Source organism: Rhipicephalus microplus, chromosome 9, assembly GCF_043290135.1.
Source record: "Rhipicephalus microplus isolate Deutch F79 chromosome 9, USDA_Rmic, whole genome shotgun sequence".
Lineage (NCBI taxonomy): Eukaryota > Metazoa > Arthropoda > Arachnida > Ixodida > Ixodidae > Rhipicephalus > Rhipicephalus microplus.
In genome coordinates, this window is record NC_134708.1 from 2,855,961 (window position 1) to 2,877,348 (window position 21,388).

Below are 21,388 nucleotides of genomic sequence, written 5' to 3' on the forward strand. Positions count from 1 at the left end.
GAAACATGGCTGTGAAATAACCGTTTTGAGCTTCATTAATAGGATGCGATGTCCTTCGACTGTGCATGCCAAGGCGTCGCGGGGGGGTGGAGCTTGCCGCTGATAGCTCCTTTGCCCCTGTGTGTCCCAAAACGCCGCATGACAGTGCTGGCGCATTGTCGCGCCGCACGCCGCATCGCATGTCTGTCTCGTGCTTAAGCACGAGACAGACTTTTATTTTTTTCTGCGATGTGGCATGCGTCGTGACGATGGGGCAAGCAGCTTATGAGTGTAACCAGCTGGGTTCTTAACAATCTTCATGCATCTTTCTCTGATCATTACCAGTACTTTATGCCTCCTCCATTATGCCTCATTAGGGGATTCTTTGGAATTTTTACTAACATTGAGCTTGTATTATCTACGAGCGCATGCATACATACATTATGGGGTGAGCCGTCTGATAACATTTGTTTGTTTGTTTTTAAAGAAACAATCGTTCTTCTACCTCTGACTTCTTAAATAATCTACCTTCCTCCTCTCCATTGATAACCCCCTTCCACGGTTTCACATCGAGCAACACCCTTGCGCCGTGTGCGCGGTGCAGGAGATGCAAGGCCAGCATCGCAGCGCCCCTTCCGCCGACGGGTGGCAAAACATACTCATAAACTTCCCATTGGTATTGCGACGGGTGAGAAGGCCGTAAGGAAAGAAACTTGCACAGGTTCAGTTTAGCTCGGCCCTGACGCGGGCATAGAATTTCTTAAAATTGACTAGAAGAGCCTCTGGCGCTAGTGTCTATGGGAGCTGCAACGCATGGCACTTCAGCGAGCATGGGAATGATGACTGATAGGTAGTACATAGGTTTTTTTAATCTTTGTACTTCTGGCTCTGGGTGTGTGTTTGTGTCGCTTATGGGAAAAGTTGGTACGCCACAGCAGCCGCTAGAACAAGCGCGTGGGCCTCACGCTTCAACTTTCCATTCGCACTGTGCCAGCGCTTTTCAGATCAAGTGAACTCGATGAGGTGTAATATATCACTGCGTGATTCACTCACGAACTTCAGTGTTTAGTTGCGATGACCTGTCTACGATTTGCACTTGTCCCCCGGTTCAACCAACTGAGCAGCTCAGAAGCGTCAGTTAAGTATTATTATCCTTTAGTGTCAGTCCACTTTCGGCATAAACAAAATGCAGTACAATTTGGTTGCCTAAAAAACGCAAGCACTGTCCATAAATTCACGGATGCATTAGGAATCAATGTTCTTGGTCCTTATCCTGTCCTTGAAACAATGTCCTTGTCTTACGAGTAAATTGTACAGTTAGCGTATATTTAAAGAGTGCTTTAGAAATGACTTGTATTCTGTAAAATAAAATACATTCACTAGACCATGTGCCCGTCGCTTGCACAATATGCACATACCAGCTTTTCTTGGCACTGCAACTACAGGTTGGAGTAAAACTTTTAAGGTAAAAAAGAGAAGTAGAACCAGGAAAGAAATATACATACCAAAAACACCCATTCATGACTGAAAGGTTATTGCACGTGTTAAAAAACGTATGTAAGAAATAGGGGTACATTGCGAATTTCACAAAGAGGCACAAAAAAGCAAACAGCTAAGGTGCGAGTTAAGTTTCTTGTGTTGTAATGATAGCAAAGGTTCATTGACTTAAACAAAGTGTGGTGTTTTTTATGTCTCCGAGATTTCTCGCATTGTCTGGTTAGGGTGATTGTGCAAGATTACCAGGCCTCCAAAGATGAAATTGCATTTGCATTACTGAAAATTTGAGGCGTGATAAGATGGCTTCATTCAATAAATTTTGGTGCTCTCTTAGGTGCGTGTTGATAAATCTATACCTGCCAAGTCTCCCAGATTGCCCAGGAGACTCCCGGATTTCGACTGTTTCTTCCGTTCGTGCGGTTGTCAAGAAAATCTCCCGGAAATACAAATTTCTGTGTGTGATCAGGCCACATTGACAATAAAGCAGCTTAAACCACTTCAGCCTTTTTTCGAACCCACACCATTTTAATATAGATGAATTTAAGAGACATTTATCTAAACATACAGAATCTCAGTGGTGCTAAACCGTGGCAGATACGAATTGAAATTCCCCAGCGAAATTTCACTATGTCAATTAAGCCTAAATTCAAATGTTCCAAACACTTTTTCTAATCGCGGTGGGTGATACGAACTTTAGTACAGAAACCGTCGAACGAAGGCTGAGAGCAGCGTACTGAAAGCTTCGGGAGTGTGCGTGCAACCAGCACGTGCACTGTGTTCTACAGTGTGTGTATTGTCGTTGCCAGAACTTCCGTGGGTGAAACCGCGATCATTCTTGATAATATCATGTATGGCGACGACGTAACTGACAGAACCCCGAAATTGTGCACGCGTCGAATGCTCGACCGGTCAATGCATCGCTGCTTTCCGCAAAGTCTGCGGACAAAACCACGGCAGATGCAATCATAGATGGCATAAAACGACTTGGTTTTGAGGGCACGTGCGCAGCCATGTGCATGGGAGAACTACCATTTGTCACAAACGCCGTGTACAAAACCGTGGTCACGACGACGCGATAGCGATGTACGAGCTCCAAGGACACACAGCTAACGCAGCGGTAAAGTAAAGGTAGTAAAGACATGAAAAAGTCAAAGCTTTGCTGCAAAGGCGAAGCAATGAACGCGATAGCAACAAATTGGATGGTCACGGGCAGAATGACAAGCAGATCGAAATGTGCCCCGCGTTTCTCACACACAAAGGAGGCACGAAATGTACTCAGAGGCACACATTAACGCGAATAAGCGTCTCAGTTGTTACTTTGCTGTGTCTGAAAAGCGCACCCTTTCCACAAACGAAGGCTGTGCAACGATTGCAGTGACCTTTGTGCACCTGGTAACCACAACAGAATCATTCCGACGAAACTCAAAGGCTAGCCAAGGCGTACGATTCTCCCCACTGCAAAAAAAGGGTGCGCGATCAAGCGTACACCACCTTATTCTCTACACAGGCCAAAGTATGCGTGAGAGATGAGAGGATGTATGGATAGATTGATATAGCTGTATCCTTTAAGTCGGACGGCGGCTAACGCAACCTAGCCATAGTACTTAGCGAACAAAAACTAAATTTATCTTTTTTTTAATGGTGAAGTTAAGCACTGGCACTTTGCTGTGAAGAATTTAATATTCACTCGTGCCTTGATTGTAGCCACCAATTGGATAACTTCCTTCTAGTTGATTCTACCCACCTAAAGTCTATTCTGCCCTCCCTGTCCCTAAACCCCCAGTGCTTTGAAAAACCCTGCGCCATCATCAGGAACTATAGGGTGAAGCCCTTAACAGAACATTATCAAGTGTTGGGCAGTTTCCTCCTCCTCTCCACACGTACTGCATACCGTGTCTACCCCTTCGTATTTGGCCCAATAAGTCTAGATTCGCAACACTCCCGTCCTGGCCTCAAACAGCAGAGAACTACCCCGAGTATTATCGTAGATTCTTTCCATGGCGATTTTCTGCTTAAAAGTTTGATAGATTTCTAGTGCGGACTTCTCAATCATGTTAATGCTCCACATATCAGTCTCCGTTTCCTTTACCTTCTGCTTAACCAGAAGTTATTTTTGGTTTGGCCCCCTGCTCTTTTCTGAGTAGTTACCCGTCAATTTTCTGGTGCGCTTCTTCTATTTTGTATCGCCGTTCCTCATGTACAAGAGCTGAACACATTCCTAGCCCAACGCTCCTCCTTTGTTTCTCTCAATCGCTTCTCAAGTTTTATCTTGCTGCTAGCTTCCCTGCCCTCGAATGATATCCATCCCACATCACCTTGTTCTCCCTGATTTTGTGTATTCCTGTGAGCTCCTAAAGCAAGCCTACCTATTCCTCATTGCGTAATTTCTAATCTTGCTTGAACCTTTGATCTCATGCACAAGACCGCATTGCCAAAAGTCACACCGGGAACCATGACACTTTCCCAAATTCCTCTCACATCATCATACCTATCGTAATTTCACAGTGCCCTATTTTTCATCACTGCTGCATTCCTGTTTGTTTTAGTCATTACGTATACTTCGTGTTCCCTTAGGTGCTCGGTCCCATTGCTTATACATACGGCCAGATATTTGTATTTATTCGTTATCTCTAGTGTGACCTCCTGTATCGTAAGCTCACTACCTTCATTATCATTAAATATCATGACTGCTGATTTTTCCTTGCTTAATCTCAAACCTAACTTATCCCCCTCATTACCGAAGATGTCCATCAAAGGCTGCAAATCTTCCTTGTTATCAGCCATCGCACTCATTGTGCCATCTTGCTTATAATGCTTAAAACATGCCTGCCAACAGCGATAAGTGGTAGATATGAATAGCTTGTTGTTTGAACGTTGAAGGCAGTACCTCTCAGTGGCCCAGTGGTTAGTGCCTGGCATTCACGACACGGAGGTCCCACGTTCGATTCCGCACACCGGAGGCTTTTTTCTGGGATTTTTTTTTTCTTGCGTTTTCTTATAGATACGTATACATATACGGTGCATGACATCGGCATCAGCGCCGGCGGCGAAATCCAGCCAAGAGTGTCCATATAATTGCTATTGCAATATTGCACCTTATTACAGCTGGAAACTATTGATTTATGCTGGAAACTACTGGAAACAGCTGGAAACTATTGATTTATGGTGGTTTTGGGCTTGAGGCCCAAAACCACCATAAGAATATGAGAGACGCTATAGTGGAGGGCTCCAAAAATTTAGACTGTCTGGGGCACTTTAACGTGCACCAAATTTTGAACACACGAACCTACAGCATTTTCACCTCCATCGGAAATGCAGCTGCCGCAGCCGGGATTCGATCCCGCGACCTGCGGGTTAGTAGCTGAGTGCCTTAGCCACTAGACCACTGCGGCAGGGCAGATGGAAACTATTGCTCAGGCAACGTGCCCTAGTGTTTTTTGTTTTTTTCTTTGTCGAGCATAAGTACATCATTATTCCTTATTGAGCAATATTTGAATGCGCCGACACAACATTCAAGAGTGGTCTCCCTCAGTGCAAGATATACGGCCAGCAACCATGCTCCACAGAGACCCTTAACTATCTTTAAAAAATCACAAATGATGAAATCAAGGTAGTTTGCACGTGAATTCTAGTTCCATTACTTCGTCCTTAAACATGTTAAGAATGAGTTTACTTTTCCTATTTTCTGTGCATGACTTTTCCAAAAAAAAGTTTTAATGTTTTATTGCTGTAACACTTCTCCGCGGTCTTGACGGCTCAATCAAACCGCGATGGAATTTAAAGCAATTGCTTGCGCTTTATGAACAGTTCATTGTTGAGTGACTCTGAATTCAGTTTTTCGATAGCATGTTTTCACCACATCGCTTACAAAAATTTTAGTAACGATAATTAAGTTGACTGTCTAAAGACGATTGTTACTAGATCCTGCCAACAATAAATACAGTGTCTGTCAACTGTCTTTAGACTGCTTTACCAACAATCTGTCAACTCTCTGGCTGCAGTTGACCACCAACTTTGAACATAATCGTGTTCATAGGCTGTCCGGTCACCACGTAGTAACGCCCTATCAACAATGTTCAACAGACGCCTTAGTAACATTCTCTCAAAAGGGACTGTGATAGGCTGTCTGCTGGCCACCTAGTAACGTTTATCAGCAATGTTCAACAGACGGTCTAGTAACATTTTCTTAATAAAAAAACTGTCCGTGAGCAGTCTGTTAACCATCTAGTAACCTGTGTTATAACAGCCTGTTAGCAGTTGGTTACAACCGTTCTATTGAAGCATGCTTGTACATTCTTTGTAAACGGTTTGTTGGTACGTCTATGCAGTTTGGCGTCCCACAGCAACTGAAGAGACTGTATGGAGGGCTCTGAAAACATTGCTCAATCGACGCGACTCTAGCATTTCTTGTTCGCCGAAATATGACCATTGCGCCTATAGTCGAACCCCCGTGTTTCCGATATCAACAGCCAAGCACCATAAACACAAAGTCGCCATGATGGTTACGAACACTGCCCACCAACCCGTGCCTTTCGGCAATATGGGTATGTTTATATGTGTGGACCAGTTTCTAGGCAATCTGAAAAATGCGTGAGCGGGAAAAAAAGTGGATAGAAGGTTATGCTAAATATCTTTATTCAAAACACTTGACACTAGTAGTTTAAGAAGTATTGACGTCCAATAATTGTCACACAATTTGCCCACACAAAAATATGTTAAGTGAGCGCACTCATGATTTACAGAATATTGCGAACAAGTAAATTAGCAGGCAGACACTCAATTTTATGGTAATGATACCTCTGGAAAAAAAAGGGGGGCAATAAATTAAGATATTACAGTAAAATTAGGTCAATCCGAATAAATTGCGAATAAACTTGCATTAAAGAAAGTAAAGCTCAACTTTATAAATATCACCGGCTATCAAACACCATCTAAAATAAAGTGTTTGGCCAGGTATACAGCGGTTGAGATGTCACACCTCAGTATACCAAACTATGGCATGATACCGCAGGTGAAAAGAAAAAAAAAGTATACTCTTAAGATCTAATGGACGCACGAACACGCACTTTTAAGGACGAGATATTATTCCAATAAACATAAACAAAGCCATCAAGCGCGCACGAAAATTTACCGCATTGGACCATTTCATCGCTAAAAAAAATGGAAATATAAGATAGAATTAAAATGTAAGCTCAACATAATAGCAGAATAAACAAGAAAGGGCAATCAATAATTAATGCTCAGAGAAGATTGGATGAAGTAATAAATGTCGGTTGAGGACAGAAGAGCAGTCAACACGTGGCCTTATCTGTAGCGTATGGCTGGCTTGTCTACTTTGAAGCACGGGGCTGGTGGTTGGTCGTTGTGGTGATGAAAAAAGTGGCGGACTCTTGCCACATGTCGGTGTTCTTGCCAGGAGCACTTCCGTAGTAGTTTTACTTCACCTTGCGGCTACTCGTTCGAAAGTGCCCAGATTCGAAAAATTTGTAGTGCCATCATCACCATCATCATTTCTTAATCACTGCGTTGCGCCTCTCGCGCAGCTGATGCTAGCTCGAGCTGCGCCAGGATTAGAACGGGCTTCTAGCCTGGCGGTTTGGACGCTGCAGCTGCTGCCGCTCCGCTTCGGCAAATCGCCTTGGATAATAAAGTGGCGAGAGAACGACACGACCACGTTGGCCGCCGTCCCGTCTTCCTCTCTCGCTACATTGGTGACCCGGAGAACGCGCCCTTTGCCGAGCGGCCCGCTGCCATGCTTCCGCAACTGTTCCCTCCATTTCCGCCGTTACACCCGGTCTACTCCCGAGCGTGGTTTATGCGGCTCAATGCCATTCTCGTGGTCAATGGCATCAAGGCGCAGTCGATGCACGCTGTCCTGCTGGACGCCCTCCCGGTTGAGCTGCGTCATCTAGCCGCCAAGTCGTCCTCCAGCCCGCAACCATTCGACAACCTCTGCGCTGCGGTGCTCGCCTGCTACGATGAAACCTACCGCCCGCTTCCGGGGAGCCGCGAGTTCCAGGTTTCCCCTCCGCCCCAGCGAGCGGTACCAGACGGCCCGCAGCCACTATCATCTACCTTGACGTCTCCCGCAGCTGAAGTTCCTACCCTTGACATGCTCCGGCAGAACTTCCGAGATGCTGCTACAGTGACTAAAGACCACATGATCGATTTGCCAATGGAAGAACAGCCAGCACATTTCGTACCAACAACGCAGGCGGACATCCACCAGGCTTCCCCGACGAGCATGGGTGCACCAGCCAACTCTCCGGTAGAGCCCACGCCTTCCGGATCTCATGACCAACCTCCAGAGCCTTGGAAGGGTGACACCACAACGCATCAATGTACCTTGAATTCAGACATGACCCTCATCATGACCGAGGCAACTACCACCTTTGTGCCGTACATCGGCAGACCGGTCACAGTGCACCTACCTGATTGCCGTGACTTCCGTGCGCTATTTCGACCACGGCGTTTCCACGCCCCTCGACTTGGTCACCTGCACCGGCATGTCAGCCACACTGCAACGCTCAGGTCGGTGTTCCATCGACGGCTACGCCCGCGCCAGACCTGCCAGCCCACTGCTCCTTGTCAGCAGCCATGTCGGCGCCATGTGCTCTGTTGGAGATGTTTCAGTACTCAGTCGTCCTGGTTCCGCTTCAATGCATAGCACCATCTCGCCACCATCACCGGCTCGGCCTTTTCGCCGCCCTCCGACGGCTCCACCTGTGGGTACCTTTGTCAGCTGCGCATGCTCGAAGCACCGGGTGCGCTCTCAAGTGATCCCGCCAAGTCATCGTGGGACGCACGTGTTTATGACCACAGCAACCCGGCGCTTCCTTCTTCGTCCCTTGCGCTTCTCCCAGAGTCGCCCACCGGAGACCCGCTGCTTACCGATGACCCATCAACGTTGACAACCTGACTTCCCAAATGAACACTTCATGGATTGTCGTTTATGTATATAGCATTTGTCGCTCTCTTTCTTTTTTCATATGCCTTCAAATCGCGCAAAAACCTAGGAAGGGAGCCCTGTAGTGCCATCATCACCATCATCATTTCTTGATCACTGCGCCGTGCCTCTCGCGCAGCTGATCCTAGCTCGAGCTGCGCGAGGATTAGAATGAGCTTCTGGCCTGGCGGTTTGGACGCTGCAGCTGCTGCTGCTCTGCTTCGGCGAATCGCATTGGATAATAAAGTGGCGACAGAACGACACGACCACGTTGGCCGCCGTCCCGTTTTCCTTTCTCGCTACAAATTCATTCATACAGACTGATACGATCAGACTGGCTCTCACTGCAACAACAGTGGCTCAGGTCACAGGGAGTGCACAACCTTGCGTGGCTCACACGAGAAAACTTCCCCAGTACTTCACCACACTCAATGAAATTGGTATTACAAGCCTAGAATTACGAAGTATCACGTTCATTCAATTAAGTTCACAAATATAAATGAATTTTTAGAAAGCACTTAGGAAATCGAGAAATGAGCGAACTACGATACCTGCACTACCCCGATACGTATTTTGAATCGCTGGTGCCGCAGCGCATGCAAGAGAGAAAAAAGGAGAGTACGCATCTGGGTGCTAGACATATTAAATGGGAAGCGTTATTTTATGTACTGCAGGTACTTTTTGCATCTATCTGCGTGTCTATCTATCTATCTAGCCGCCTACGTGTGAGTGCTCTTATGATCACTGCTCTAACTTGAGATGAACCACAGCCAGTATGAAAGGGTAAGATAGTTTGATGAATGTGATGTGCTGCAGGTTATGACAAGAATAAGGTCACGATCCTGTCACATACTTTGTCACTCTCCTCCAAACAGAGACGCATGAAACAGTGGAAGGGTATACGTCATAGGCGATTGACAGTTCATATGTGCCCAGGAATTGCGACAACTGAGATTGGTAAATTAAATGCGAGAGCGTCAAGAAAAACTAACATTGGCAGCGTTGGCCTGACGAACATCAGGGTTCCACAAGAATCAAGCCCAAGCATTTCACGGGGCATTCAAGCATTCTACCGCAGAGTTATACCACGTCTCCACACTGCTTTGAAAAAATACTCTTATTAGGTGCTATGCTGGTGAAACATCAATTGTAGTTGCAATGCTGGGGCTACAAAATTTTATAAACATTACATATGTACTCTTACGATACAGCTGTCTTGTCTGGTTAATGTCAGTTGGAGTTAAGTGCCATCCATGGAATTAGTGTAGCCGCGTCAAGGGCCACCATCCTTGTGAGCACAAGCGTGCATATCAGCTTACCGCTTCTCGTGTTCCTAATACTCGTGCTAGTGTTGGCATTGTTTTGCAAGTGTAAACGACTGGTTAAATAAAACGTGTGTGACGGTTCTACATATGTCGGTACGTATAGATTTCTACATGAATTTAATGCTATTTGGCAACTTTTCACTCATTAACAAAAATTACAACGCGCTCACCTTCTCTCTACATGCTTAGCATAAGGTCGATATATATCGACCGTGTGCTAAGCATGCGAATAGCAGCCATACTTGTTTTGGGGCAGGATGGATGGAAGGATGGAAAAACATTTATTGCAGAGAAAAAACATGAAACAAGAGTTATAAAACAAGTGGGTGGGGCCCCTAGTCCAGGGCTCCACTGGCCTCAGCAGCCTGCCGCAGTGGTCCAGGGGCGCCACTTGGGCCTCCTTTGCCTCGCTGGCGAGCAAGGTCTTTCACTGCTTCTTCGTGAATTTTTTCACCAAAATCTGAGCCGTATTAATTTCAGCTGGCCTTAACTTACATTCCCATGTAATGCGAGCAAGTGTTGGCTGTCCTCCACACCACGGGCAAGAACCCGCGAATGCAGTTGGGTGCATTGCATGTTTTAAACGCAGCTGCGGATATGTATTTGTCTGCGGGCGGCGCCACTCATGCGCTTCTTTTACACTCAGCCTAGAATGCGGCGGTGAGTATCGCCATCGTTGTCGACGCTGGTGTTCCAAGATATCTCGAGGGGTGTGGGGAGTCTGGAGTAGCAAACAAGTATCTGGATGAGGGATGGTTGCTCGGTGAGTAATAGCTCGACCTGCACTGGGGCAGGAGAAATGGGAGGGGAGTAAGTGTTCTACAACTTCTTATACTTAGCCAAAGCTAAATAATTTTTGCAAGGTAAATTTTAAAATGTACTTATAAGCGAGGTCTCAGGGCGTGTATTTACAATACTTGTCTTTACACGTCAGTAAGATGGTCTACATAATATAGTCTTGATATAGTAGTAAGAAGGACACGCCTTTAGATGGCCTAAGTAATATAATCTTTATACAGTAGTTAGGAGGGCCTTAGGTGGTCAAGATATTATAGTCTTTATACTATAGTGAGAAGGAGGCCTATACACGGTCTACATAATATAGCCTTTATAAAATAGTAACAAGGAGTTCTTTAGACAGTCTATTAACTATTGTTACTAGAGCTTGAATGTTCATAGATGGTTACCAATGTTACTAGATGGTGACTAGGTGGTCTACTCAATGTTACCAGTCATTCTTGTAAAAGATGTATCTGTACGCAACAACTCGCATGCTGCTCATCCTCCACATTTGATGTACCCCCGCCCAGTGATACCTACACTGACTGCGTTATTCATTTCAAATTTCATGCGCAGATATACATGCAGGTGCATTCAGACTCTTCAACAACCTCTTCTTTTTGTTTTGTGCTCGCACAGCGCCAACGAGCAGTGGGCTTTTAGGGTATGCCCTACTATGCCTTGTTACGATCAGCCAAAACCATGTAACACGTAACAATATTTTAAGTGGGGACTTCAATCTACCACGTGTTGACTGGAATCAGCTGTTTTCTAACCATGAAATGAGGACTTCGCATACTTGACTAATATAATGCTCACTGCTTCTGTCCAATAAGTAGTTCATCAGCCTCCGCATCCAAGGCAACTTTGCTTCTATGCTTGACCTTATTTTTATCAGCTGCTGTATTAAAAATTACTCAGTGGCTGTGCAGCCTGGTCTATCTGACCATGAAGTGGTGCTTCTCACGTGTCCTCTCAAAACGTGCAAAGCTGAGCCTCTTGTTTTAATAATGACTAACGACTTTTCTCAGGCAAACGAAATTGTCATCGGCTTTCTTCATTTGTGCATCGATAGTTATCAGGGCACAGATACTACTGATCTTTGGGAGTGATTTAAACATTTATGCAGATATTGCCTTGAAAAATTTATTCCAGATAAAACTAAGAAAGCATACCGAAAAACCCTTGGATTACAAGATGTATATTGCAGCTAAAAAGAAAATTAAGACTTAAACGACATTGCACCAATAAGAGCCTGATACAGTACAATCAGAAAATTCTAAACCAAGCCCAACCAAGGTGGTCTAGTGGCTAAGGTACTCGGCTGCTGACCCGCAGGTCGCAGCTTCACATCCCGGCTGCGGCGGCTGCATTTTCAATGGAGGCGGAAATGTTGTCGGCCCGTGTGCTCAGATTTGGGTGCACGTTAAAGAACCCCACGTGGTCGAAATTTCCGGAGCCCTCCACCACGGCGTCTCTCATAATCATATAGTGGTTTTGGGACGTTAAACCCGATATATCAATCAAATCAATCAAGCTAGCTATCTGTAGTGCAAAGCAGCACTACTTTAATCGTACGCTGCCTAGTTTAATTCTGGATCACCACAAAAGTTCTGGCATTTTTTTTTTTTTTTGAAAAGTAAGAAGTCTATTGACCACATTGCACAGCATGAGGTTGTAATCTTTGATTGATAAGCAAGACATTGCCTAAAAGTTCAATGCCTATTTTTATGGAGTCTTTTCTAACCCTACTCAATCTTTACAGCTGAATCATGTCGCTTGTACCGAAAGAAATATTTTATTATTATTCGGTGTTATATCAACTTTAAGGCAAAAGCATCACCTGGCCTTGCCAATATGCCGAATATTTTTCTTCACCGATATGCTGAGATGCTCGTTCCATATAGCAATTATTTTTGAAAAATCATTGATGACAGCTATAATTCCCGAAGACTGGAGGACGGCGAGAATTGTACCTATGTAAAAGAAGGGAGACTCCACATTACTATCAAATTATAAACTGATATCTTTAACCGCGTCTTTCTCTAAGCTCCTTCAACATATTATCGCTACTTATATTAAGAAATTTAATATATTTCATGACTAACTACAGTCATCCATAATTTTGCCTCTATTCTAGATAAATCAGGCAAGTTAGATGTCATATTTTTAGATTTTAGAAAGGCATTCAATCTAGTTTGCCATACAAAACTAGTTTTAAAATAAAAACCATAGGACTACCGGAGTTCATTGTTGCTTGTGTTTCAGCATGCCTTGCAAACTGCGCACAATTGTATTTAATATTTTATTTATTACAGTACTGCTGGTCTGATCTTCATACCTTAGGCAGGAGCGGGTACAAATGGGTACAAAAAAAGGGTTACAATAAACACATATGAAGCATTGCGGCGATAATAACAGCAAAAGAAGAAGAGTACGAGTTCATACAAGCACAGCAGCAAGATATTTAAATAACTAGTGAAAACATGAATATGTAAAAATATGGCAGAAAAAAAAAGGGTCAGGATTCATGTAAAACTATGTCAGAGCTATGCCCCATGGACTAAAGTGTCTGTAGATAGGATGATAGCGACGGGCATTCCACCACTGCCGAAGGGAGGGAATTCCAATCGGTTGCAGTTCTCGGGAAAAAAGAATATTGGAAAATGTTGGTGTGACTAAAGAACTCACTTACTTTTTTATTATGAAGGGACCGAGTAGGCCGCCGGTGGGAGTCTTTTAGATATGTATCCTTTCTGATACCTAAGTGTCCACGATAAAGAAGGTAAAATAGTTTCATTCGTTCGCGATATCGACGATTTGCTCATTTTTCCAGCTCAGCCATTTCTAGAAGAGATGTTACTGATGCCTCCCAACTGTATTGATTAAATTCATCGTGAACTAACTTACAGCGCAACACTAGAAAAAATACAGGACAGGGAAGGAGTAGAACAGAAAGAAAAGACGGCGCTGAACACATAGAAAAGAGCCCTGGGTACTAGAAATATATTGTAGTAAGACGGTAAGTTGGGCCAGTTGGTAAGGATCCATCGTGAACTTACTTACAGTGCAACACCAGAAAAAATACACCAGAAATTCTACTCCTTCCTTGTCCTGTATTTTTTCTGGTGTTGCGCTGTAAGTTCACGATAGATCCTAACCAACTGGCCCAACTTACCGTCTTACTACAATGTATTGATTGAAGATGAACCTAACTGATTTCCTCTATATTTTTTCCAATGGTGAAATGTTTCTTTTTGTGTATTGATCCCAAACAGCGGCACAATATTCCAGGAGTGGCTGAATAAATGTTTTATAGGCTAATATTTTAACTTCTGGAAAGGACTTACTCAAGCGCCTCCTTAAGTATCCGAGTTTTTTCATTGCCTTTTTATGTATGTAGTCAATGTGGTCATTTCATTTAAGATCATGAGAAATGATAACTCCCAGATACTTATAGTTAGTTACTACTTCCAGAGGTTATCAAAACAGTAAGAAAACGTTATAGGGTGCTTTTTGTGACTAATTGTCATTGTGATAGTTTTCTTTTTGTTGATGGTCGTTTGCCAGTCTGTGCACCATGTTTGAATTCGGTCCAAAGATATATTCAATGTTATCTGGTCGTGGGGTGTGGTAATTTCACGGTATATAATACAATCATCAGCATAGAGCCTTATTTTAACGGGTATGTTTCAAACGATGTCATTGATGTATACAAGAAAAAATAAAGGACCAAGAACAGAGCCTTGCGCGATACCCGAAAGGACTGGAATGGCACGCGAAGTTTTATTATCAATGGCCACGACTTGTCGTCTACATAAGAGGTAGGCTTCTATCCAAGCTAGTAATTTGGTGTTCTTGAGTATTGGTTCCAAATTAATAATAATATTCGATGTGAGACTTGGTTGAATGCCTTTTCAATGTCGAAAAATATAATGTCGACCTGGTTATGTGTGGCTAGGGCTGCTGCTAAGTCGTGGACAGTTTCGATGATCTGGGTGACTGTAGAGTAACCACGGCGAAAGCCATACTGGAAGGAACCAATTAAGCCTTTGTTTTCAAGGAAGCTGGATACATGTTTAAAAATTATGTGCTCTAGTACCTTTGCACATGTGCATAATAAGGAAATTGGTCTATATGATGACGGAGTTGATGACACGTTTGTTTTAGTGATCGGCGTGATTTTCGCGTACTTGCAGTCGCATGGAAGATCCGCATTAGACAGGGATTTCTTGAATAACAGACAGAGATATTTAAAACACCATTCAGCATATCGCTTTAAAAATGCATTTGGTATACCGTCTATGCCTGGCGATTTTTTGTCGTCTAATTTTAACAGTAGTGCTAGTATGCCTTCTTCAGATATAGACACATTATGCATAGGTTCGCTATAATCAAATTTGCTAAATTCCGGTGCGCGGCCATCGTCAACGACAAATACAGAACCGAAATAAGCATTAAGAGCTTCGGCAATTGCTGCGTTATCTGTCAGAGGGACACCATCGATTGATAGAGTACGAGGATCTTTCTTCTTTGGAGAAATGCGTCGCCAAAATTTTTCTGGCGAAGTTTTAAGAAAGTTTTCATGACGAACGTGTTCGTAAAAATCTTTGGCCTTTTTAATACTGTTCTTCAGTTGTTCGCATAACTCCTATATCTTATCTAAACCACTTGAGCATGGATACCGCCTGTACTGCCTTTTCGCTTTGTTTAACTTACGTTGGTGACGTGCAATCTCTTTCGTCATCCACGGATTGTGTGTACGCTGCAAGTGTCGTTTGTGTGGGATAAACTTTCTCACAAAAGTCAAAACCGGGTTTTTAAAAAAGCACCACATATGTTCAGTATAGGCATCGGATTCGTAAAATGAGTTAAGCAAAGAAAAAGAACTATCTAAAACATTCAAAATATCAACATCACCAGCACGAGAAAACACCGGAACAATACACTCTTTCTTCGCCAGCCGAGATCGGAATTTCACTTCGAGATTTAAGCACACAAGCTTGTGGTCTGAGATACATATGTCAACTCTCGGGGCACATTCAAGAACACTGTCGCTAATAATGAAGAGATCCAAAATTGATTGACTTTCCCCTTGTGTTCTTGTAGGCACCTTTACTACTCTACTTGTGTTCGGCCATGTAATGAAATAATGTCTACGAGTGGTTCAGCAGAGGCACAGAGTGTTTCAGGAAAATCACCATCCTAGTTAATTAGTCAAGTGTTGAAATCTTCGGTTAGCACAAGGTTAGAAGTGTGGTTCCTGCACATGAACTCGTTTAGTGCCTCAAAAAAAGTACTGTCACTGTTCGGGGGGCGGTAAAATCCGCCAATTACCAAATTTAATTCCTCGTTCAGCAATATGCATTCAATGCTGGTAATATCTGGCAGTCGTGTAACACGCAATGAGTCGATGTACAAAATAGCAACGCCGCTACTGCGGGAATCACGGTCCTTGCGGTAGATACGGTATTTATGCGGTGCGACTTCAGAGTCACTTATGTCACCGTGCAGCCACGTTTCTGTAATAACTATTACATCGGGGCTGTGAGCAGCAACTATGCTTTCTAGGTCATCTGTTTTCTTTATTATACTTCGGGCATTTAAGTTAAGACATCGGAAAGTATTTTTGAAGCCTTTATTTTATTCGGCGACTCTCGCCCCTGAGCGGAGCTGACGGCCAATCGTCCGCCTCTTTTCGCGATTTTGATTACTTGGTACTCGTGCCTTTTTCGTTTCGTCCCACTCGTACAATTCACTGCCGATTTTTATTTTATCATAAACTGGTTTTACCCTTAACTCATCTCGCCTGTCATCAGCCACGCTATTCCATAGGCACTTTCAAACCTCTCTAGTGGCAGCCGAGAAATACTTTGAGATTGATATGGTCTTTCCCTTTAATTTGTAACTGTTGCTGAGAACAGAAACTTTCTCGCGATGGTCAAACAACTTTAAAAATCACAGGGCGTGAGTGGTTCATACGTGGACGGCCAATTCTATGAATTCTTTCTACAGAGGATACCTTCACTCCTAATGTATCTCGAAATATATCCTCAGTCACTTTCTGCGCTAGTGGCTCTTGAGTTTCCCTAGACGGCTCCGGAACGCCGAAAACAAGAAGATTGTTCCGCCTGCACCTGTCCTCAAGCTTCGTCAACTTTTTATCTAACCGTGTCTCTGTGTGTTCCAAATTCACAAGTTTAGCTCCGAGTTATTTAACGATTGCCACTCAGTCTTCGACATGCTTAAGCTTGTTTTCCAACCTCTCTAGTTTTTTATGCATTGTCTTTTAACCTTCAAGAAGTTCGCACAGCATCTTTTCCGTTTCAGGCCCTGGATTGGGCTCGATATTGCCACAAAGCATCAGACAAGAGTACATGACATCTTTCGCGTAGTGAAACAAAGCACATAAACGACGTGGGCACATCAGCTGGACTAGGCACCGGTCACTAGACTTGACTGATGAGTACTTATTGCTCACCTGCATGAAATAGAAGAACGGGTTTGTCATCCTGGTCACAGGCGGCCAGCCGACGTGCCCACTAAAGAGATGCTCGGGTGATATTCTTCTATGAATTCGGGTGATGTTCTTTTAAGTATTCACAATCCTTTTTCACGCCACTTGCTCGTTAACTCAGGAGTCCCACAAGACGCATACTAGACCCACTTTTATTTCTCATTTACATCAATGACATCGTGCAGGTCATTAATGAACCACCTCAGATTAGGCTTTTTGCAAATGATGGCTTGCTTTTTAATGAAATTAAATGTTTAGATGATGAAACCTTGCTTAAGGCTAACCTGCAAAACATACCTATGTGGTGTCAAGAGTGGGAAATGCAACTTAACGCTGACAAAACGGTTTTCGTGAATATAAGTATATGAGTAGAAAGAACAGCCTTTTTTTCTTTTCCATATAGTCTCCCTTCAGAACAGGTTACAAAGGCCCCTCCATACATATGCCTCGGCGTCACAATAACTAGTACATTCAGTTGGAACACCCATATTTCGAACATATGTTCATCCCCCAAAAAGCTATGCTTTTTGTGACATAAGTTAAAGCACACAACGTTCAATGTCAAACTTCTCGCATATTCGTCGATTTTAAGACCCAAGCTGGAATACGCATCTATTGTCTTGGACCATCATACGAAAAATAATGTCGAAGCATTGGAGACTATCCAATGAGAATCAGTTAGATTTACTTATTCCGAATACCACCAAACAGACTCTTGTACTCAACTAATGAATCTTTATGATATAAAACTATTGAAATTACGAAGAAAAATTTACATATTGAAAATTCTGCTCCATTTGAAGAATCGTCAATAGCTACTTTTCCCTGAACTTTATGTGACACCTTTTGCGTCACGAACTACGAGGCATCGACATAATAAATCACTAACCCCATACAGCATCAAAGCAAACCTATTCAAGTTCTCATTTTTCCACATACAGTTAACGAATGGAACTCTCTGCCGATATCATCAGTGCTCAGTGTAAAAGCAATCGAAAGTCTTTGGGATTGATGTTAGATTATGTGAATAATGTTCCCTTGTTGTGTGATTATTGCTTTAATAATGTTGTTTGTACTATATTACTTTACTAATGTTTCTTTGTTGTGTGATTATTGCATAATGCTTCCTCACACTTTTTGAGATGTTCTTAAGATGTTTTTGAGATGTTCAAGATGTTATTACTTTTGAGCTATGCTGTACAAATTAGACACTTTTTTATTTATTTATTTTTCCTTTCAATGCATAAATGTCTAGCCTTTATGAGTATACTTCTGCCCCTCCTGTTAGGGCTCAAAATGGGCCTGCTGTAACTGTAATATAAATAAATATACAAAACATTATTCCCAAGGGCATACACACAAGATGCCATCTATTGAGCAGCTCATAAAGTAGAGGTGGCTACATACTACTGTTACTACAGAGAAAGGAACGACCCACGGCCTAAGGAGCTTCGCCCCCCTAAAAGAAAGAACACTCTTTGTGACAAAATTCGAGAGGTTGCACATGTTATGCACAGATGTATGTGGGTGATTTCTGCAGAGAGTGAAGAGTGGCAGCCCCGCCGAGGCTTCTCACGTGCTCGAGGGTGACGTCATCGTGGCGGTGAATGGGCATGATATCGGCCAAATTCCCATCACCGAGGTGCGGCGGCGCATGCGGGAATGCGGCGACCAGCTTGTGGTGACTGTGCTGTCGTCTAGTGCGTTCCGGCTGCTCGAGTCGCGGCGCGACTGGGACCAGATTCTTCGTGCTGCCGGCCAGGACACGCTGCAGCTGCGGCCCATCAAAACCACCTGTGGGGGAAGCGGCAATTTCGGCTTCACGGTATTCGAGGCCAAGGCGTGGAATGAGCAGAGAAAGGCGTTCGTCCACTGCCACGTCATCCAGAAGGTCAGTTTCAATGGCCCTGCAATAGATATACGTCAATCAGTTACAGAAAAGCTGCATATGGTGCAGTTTGTCAGGGAGGTTTATGTCATGAACGTCGCTCACTACCGCATGGTTGATCATACATGTGTTGTCACCTTTGATTTATGTCCAGGAATGCAGCCATACGCATATGCAAGGTTCTCCTTGAACGGGGGGGGGGGGGGGGGAGGGGGTCATCACAGCGCACCTCTTCCCTCTATGCCATTGTGTGAGGCAGAGAGACTACTCCCCCCCTCTTACGAGTGAATAGGAGGCGCCCCCTACCCCTGCCTTTCTTGTGCGCACACCTATGGGTGCAATGATGGCGAAAAGGTAGAGCATTAATTAGCCTTGCATGCAAAAGGTACGTCCGTGGTTCGAATTCTAGAACTGCACAATGCCCGACCGGATTACAGAAATATATCCTCGTGATAATAGAATTGTATGAAAGGATCTTGCAGTGCAGCCTCGCAAGTGATCACAGCTGGTAATGCACTCCCTCACTAGAGCAGGATTGGCCACCATGGTGTCATACTTGGCTACTACCTCATACATGAACCCAGACAACACTCGACGACCTGAGGTTGTCCTGAGAACACCCTACCCTGTAAGAAAGGATGGGGTGTCGTGTGAGAAGAGCATTCTGAGAGTGACTCCACTGAAATATTTTTTTGAATTAGGGTTAACGGTGTCGGGAACGAAATCACCGTTTAGGCATAATTTCAAATATCAAAATTTATCTGAAAATTTTGAAAATATTCTTTCAAATTTCATTCACAGTTTTTCTCCCATTTCAACGTCCAACTCCCTTTCTAAGAACGTTTTAGGTATCATATGCGGCGAGTGTCAGATTGTTCATTGGCATGTTATCATTCTTTGTTTTCACCCAAATACTAATGTAATGCTGGCTAAGAGGTAAAGGTTTTTGGGTCTTCTGTGATAATTCTTGCTCTCAAGAACAAAGCACATTTTCAAAAATAACTCTGGTAGTTATACTGTCAATGGTTTTTAAAATTAATTTCTTTGCGTATTGCAACCACTTTGAGCACCTACCTACCTACCTACCTACCTACCTACCTACCTACCTACCTACCTACCTATCTACCTACCTACCTACCTACCTACCTGCCTGCCTGCCTGCCTGCCTGCCTGCCTGCCTGCCTGCCTGCCTGCCGGCCTGCCTGCCTGCCTGCCCGCCCGCCCGCCCGCCCGCCCGCCCGCCCGCCCGCCCGCCCGTCCGTCCGTCCGTCCGTCCGTCCGTCCGTCCGTCCGTCTGTCGATCTATCTGTCTGTCTGTCCGTCTGTCGATCTATCTATCTGTCCGTCTGTCGATCTATCTATCCGTCCGTCGGTTTGTCCATCCCTCCGTCTGTCTATCTGCTTGTCTGTCTGCCTATCCGTCTATCTGTTCGTCTGTCCACCCGTTCGTCCGTCTATTTGTCGATCTATCCGTCGGTCTGTCTATCTGTCCGTCCGTCTGTCTATCTGTCCGTCCGTCTGTCTATCTGTCCGTCCGTCTGTCTATCTGTCCGTCCGTCTGTCAATCTATTTGTCTGTCTGTCGATCTATCTGTCCGCCTGTCGATCTATCTGTCCGTCTGCCTATCCGTCTGTCTGTCTATCTGTCTATCCGTCTGTTCGTCCGTCCGTATGTCTATCGAATTGCCTACGTCTGGGTACCGCCACGATCACCCCCTTCACTTAGGGTAATCCAAAGTTCCTGTGGGCGGCTAAGATGGTTTGATGAATACGACTCGCTGGTCCTGACATGAATAATTTCACAATCCCGTCACGTCCACTATCAAACCCTTCTCGCTACATATTTTTTTAACGCGTGAGTGTTAAGCTGGTATTGGCAATGTTGACCCTATGAATGCAAATAATAAACATTTGTGTCCTAGCAGAGAAATCGAAGCCAAGCAATCTGCGTGGAAACCAAGTATTCTACTACAGAGCCACGCCAGGTGTTCGAAATAATTTGCAAGAGTCAAACGTCTGTGAAACGCCAATGCTGATTCCAGTGTTGACTATCCAATTTCTCAGATATATTCAGCGCCACTTCATATTGTTTCACTTAATAAAAAATTACAACAGAGTCACCTTGCATAGCATTGATTCCCAAGTTACGTGGGATCTGCCTGTTTTTTTTTTGTCTTTTTTTTTGCGGGCAGTAGCGGATGGCAATATGTATGTCACAAAATAATCCTCACTTAGTATTGCAAAGCGCCAGTACTGTGAAAGCAATCAAGTAGTTCTTATAAAGCATTATGTAAATGACACTCCGAAAATGCAAGAAAATAACAGTTGGCCTCGCGCGGCTCAGCCTCCTGAAAGCTTTGCAGCGCTTGCGGAGCACAAGGATTGAACACAAATGCACCCACTCACACAGCAGCGCACCCATCTCCTAGCCCGCGCTCAGCACACCAGGTAGTATAT

At 44.1% G+C, this 21,388-nt stretch overlaps 1 protein-coding gene across 1 annotated transcript in view; it reads left to right on the top strand.

The window, feature by feature from the left end:
* Positions 1-21,388, top strand: part of LOC119163325 (uncharacterized) — a 186,174-nt gene that overhangs the window by 145,457 nt on the left and 19,329 nt on the right. The window contains exon 11 of the mRNA XM_037415300.2: positions 18,585-18,935. Within this exon, the coding sequence (XP_037271197.2) occupies positions 18,585-18,935 (351 nt within the window). The remainder of the gene's footprint in view (positions 1-18,584; positions 18,936-21,388) is intronic.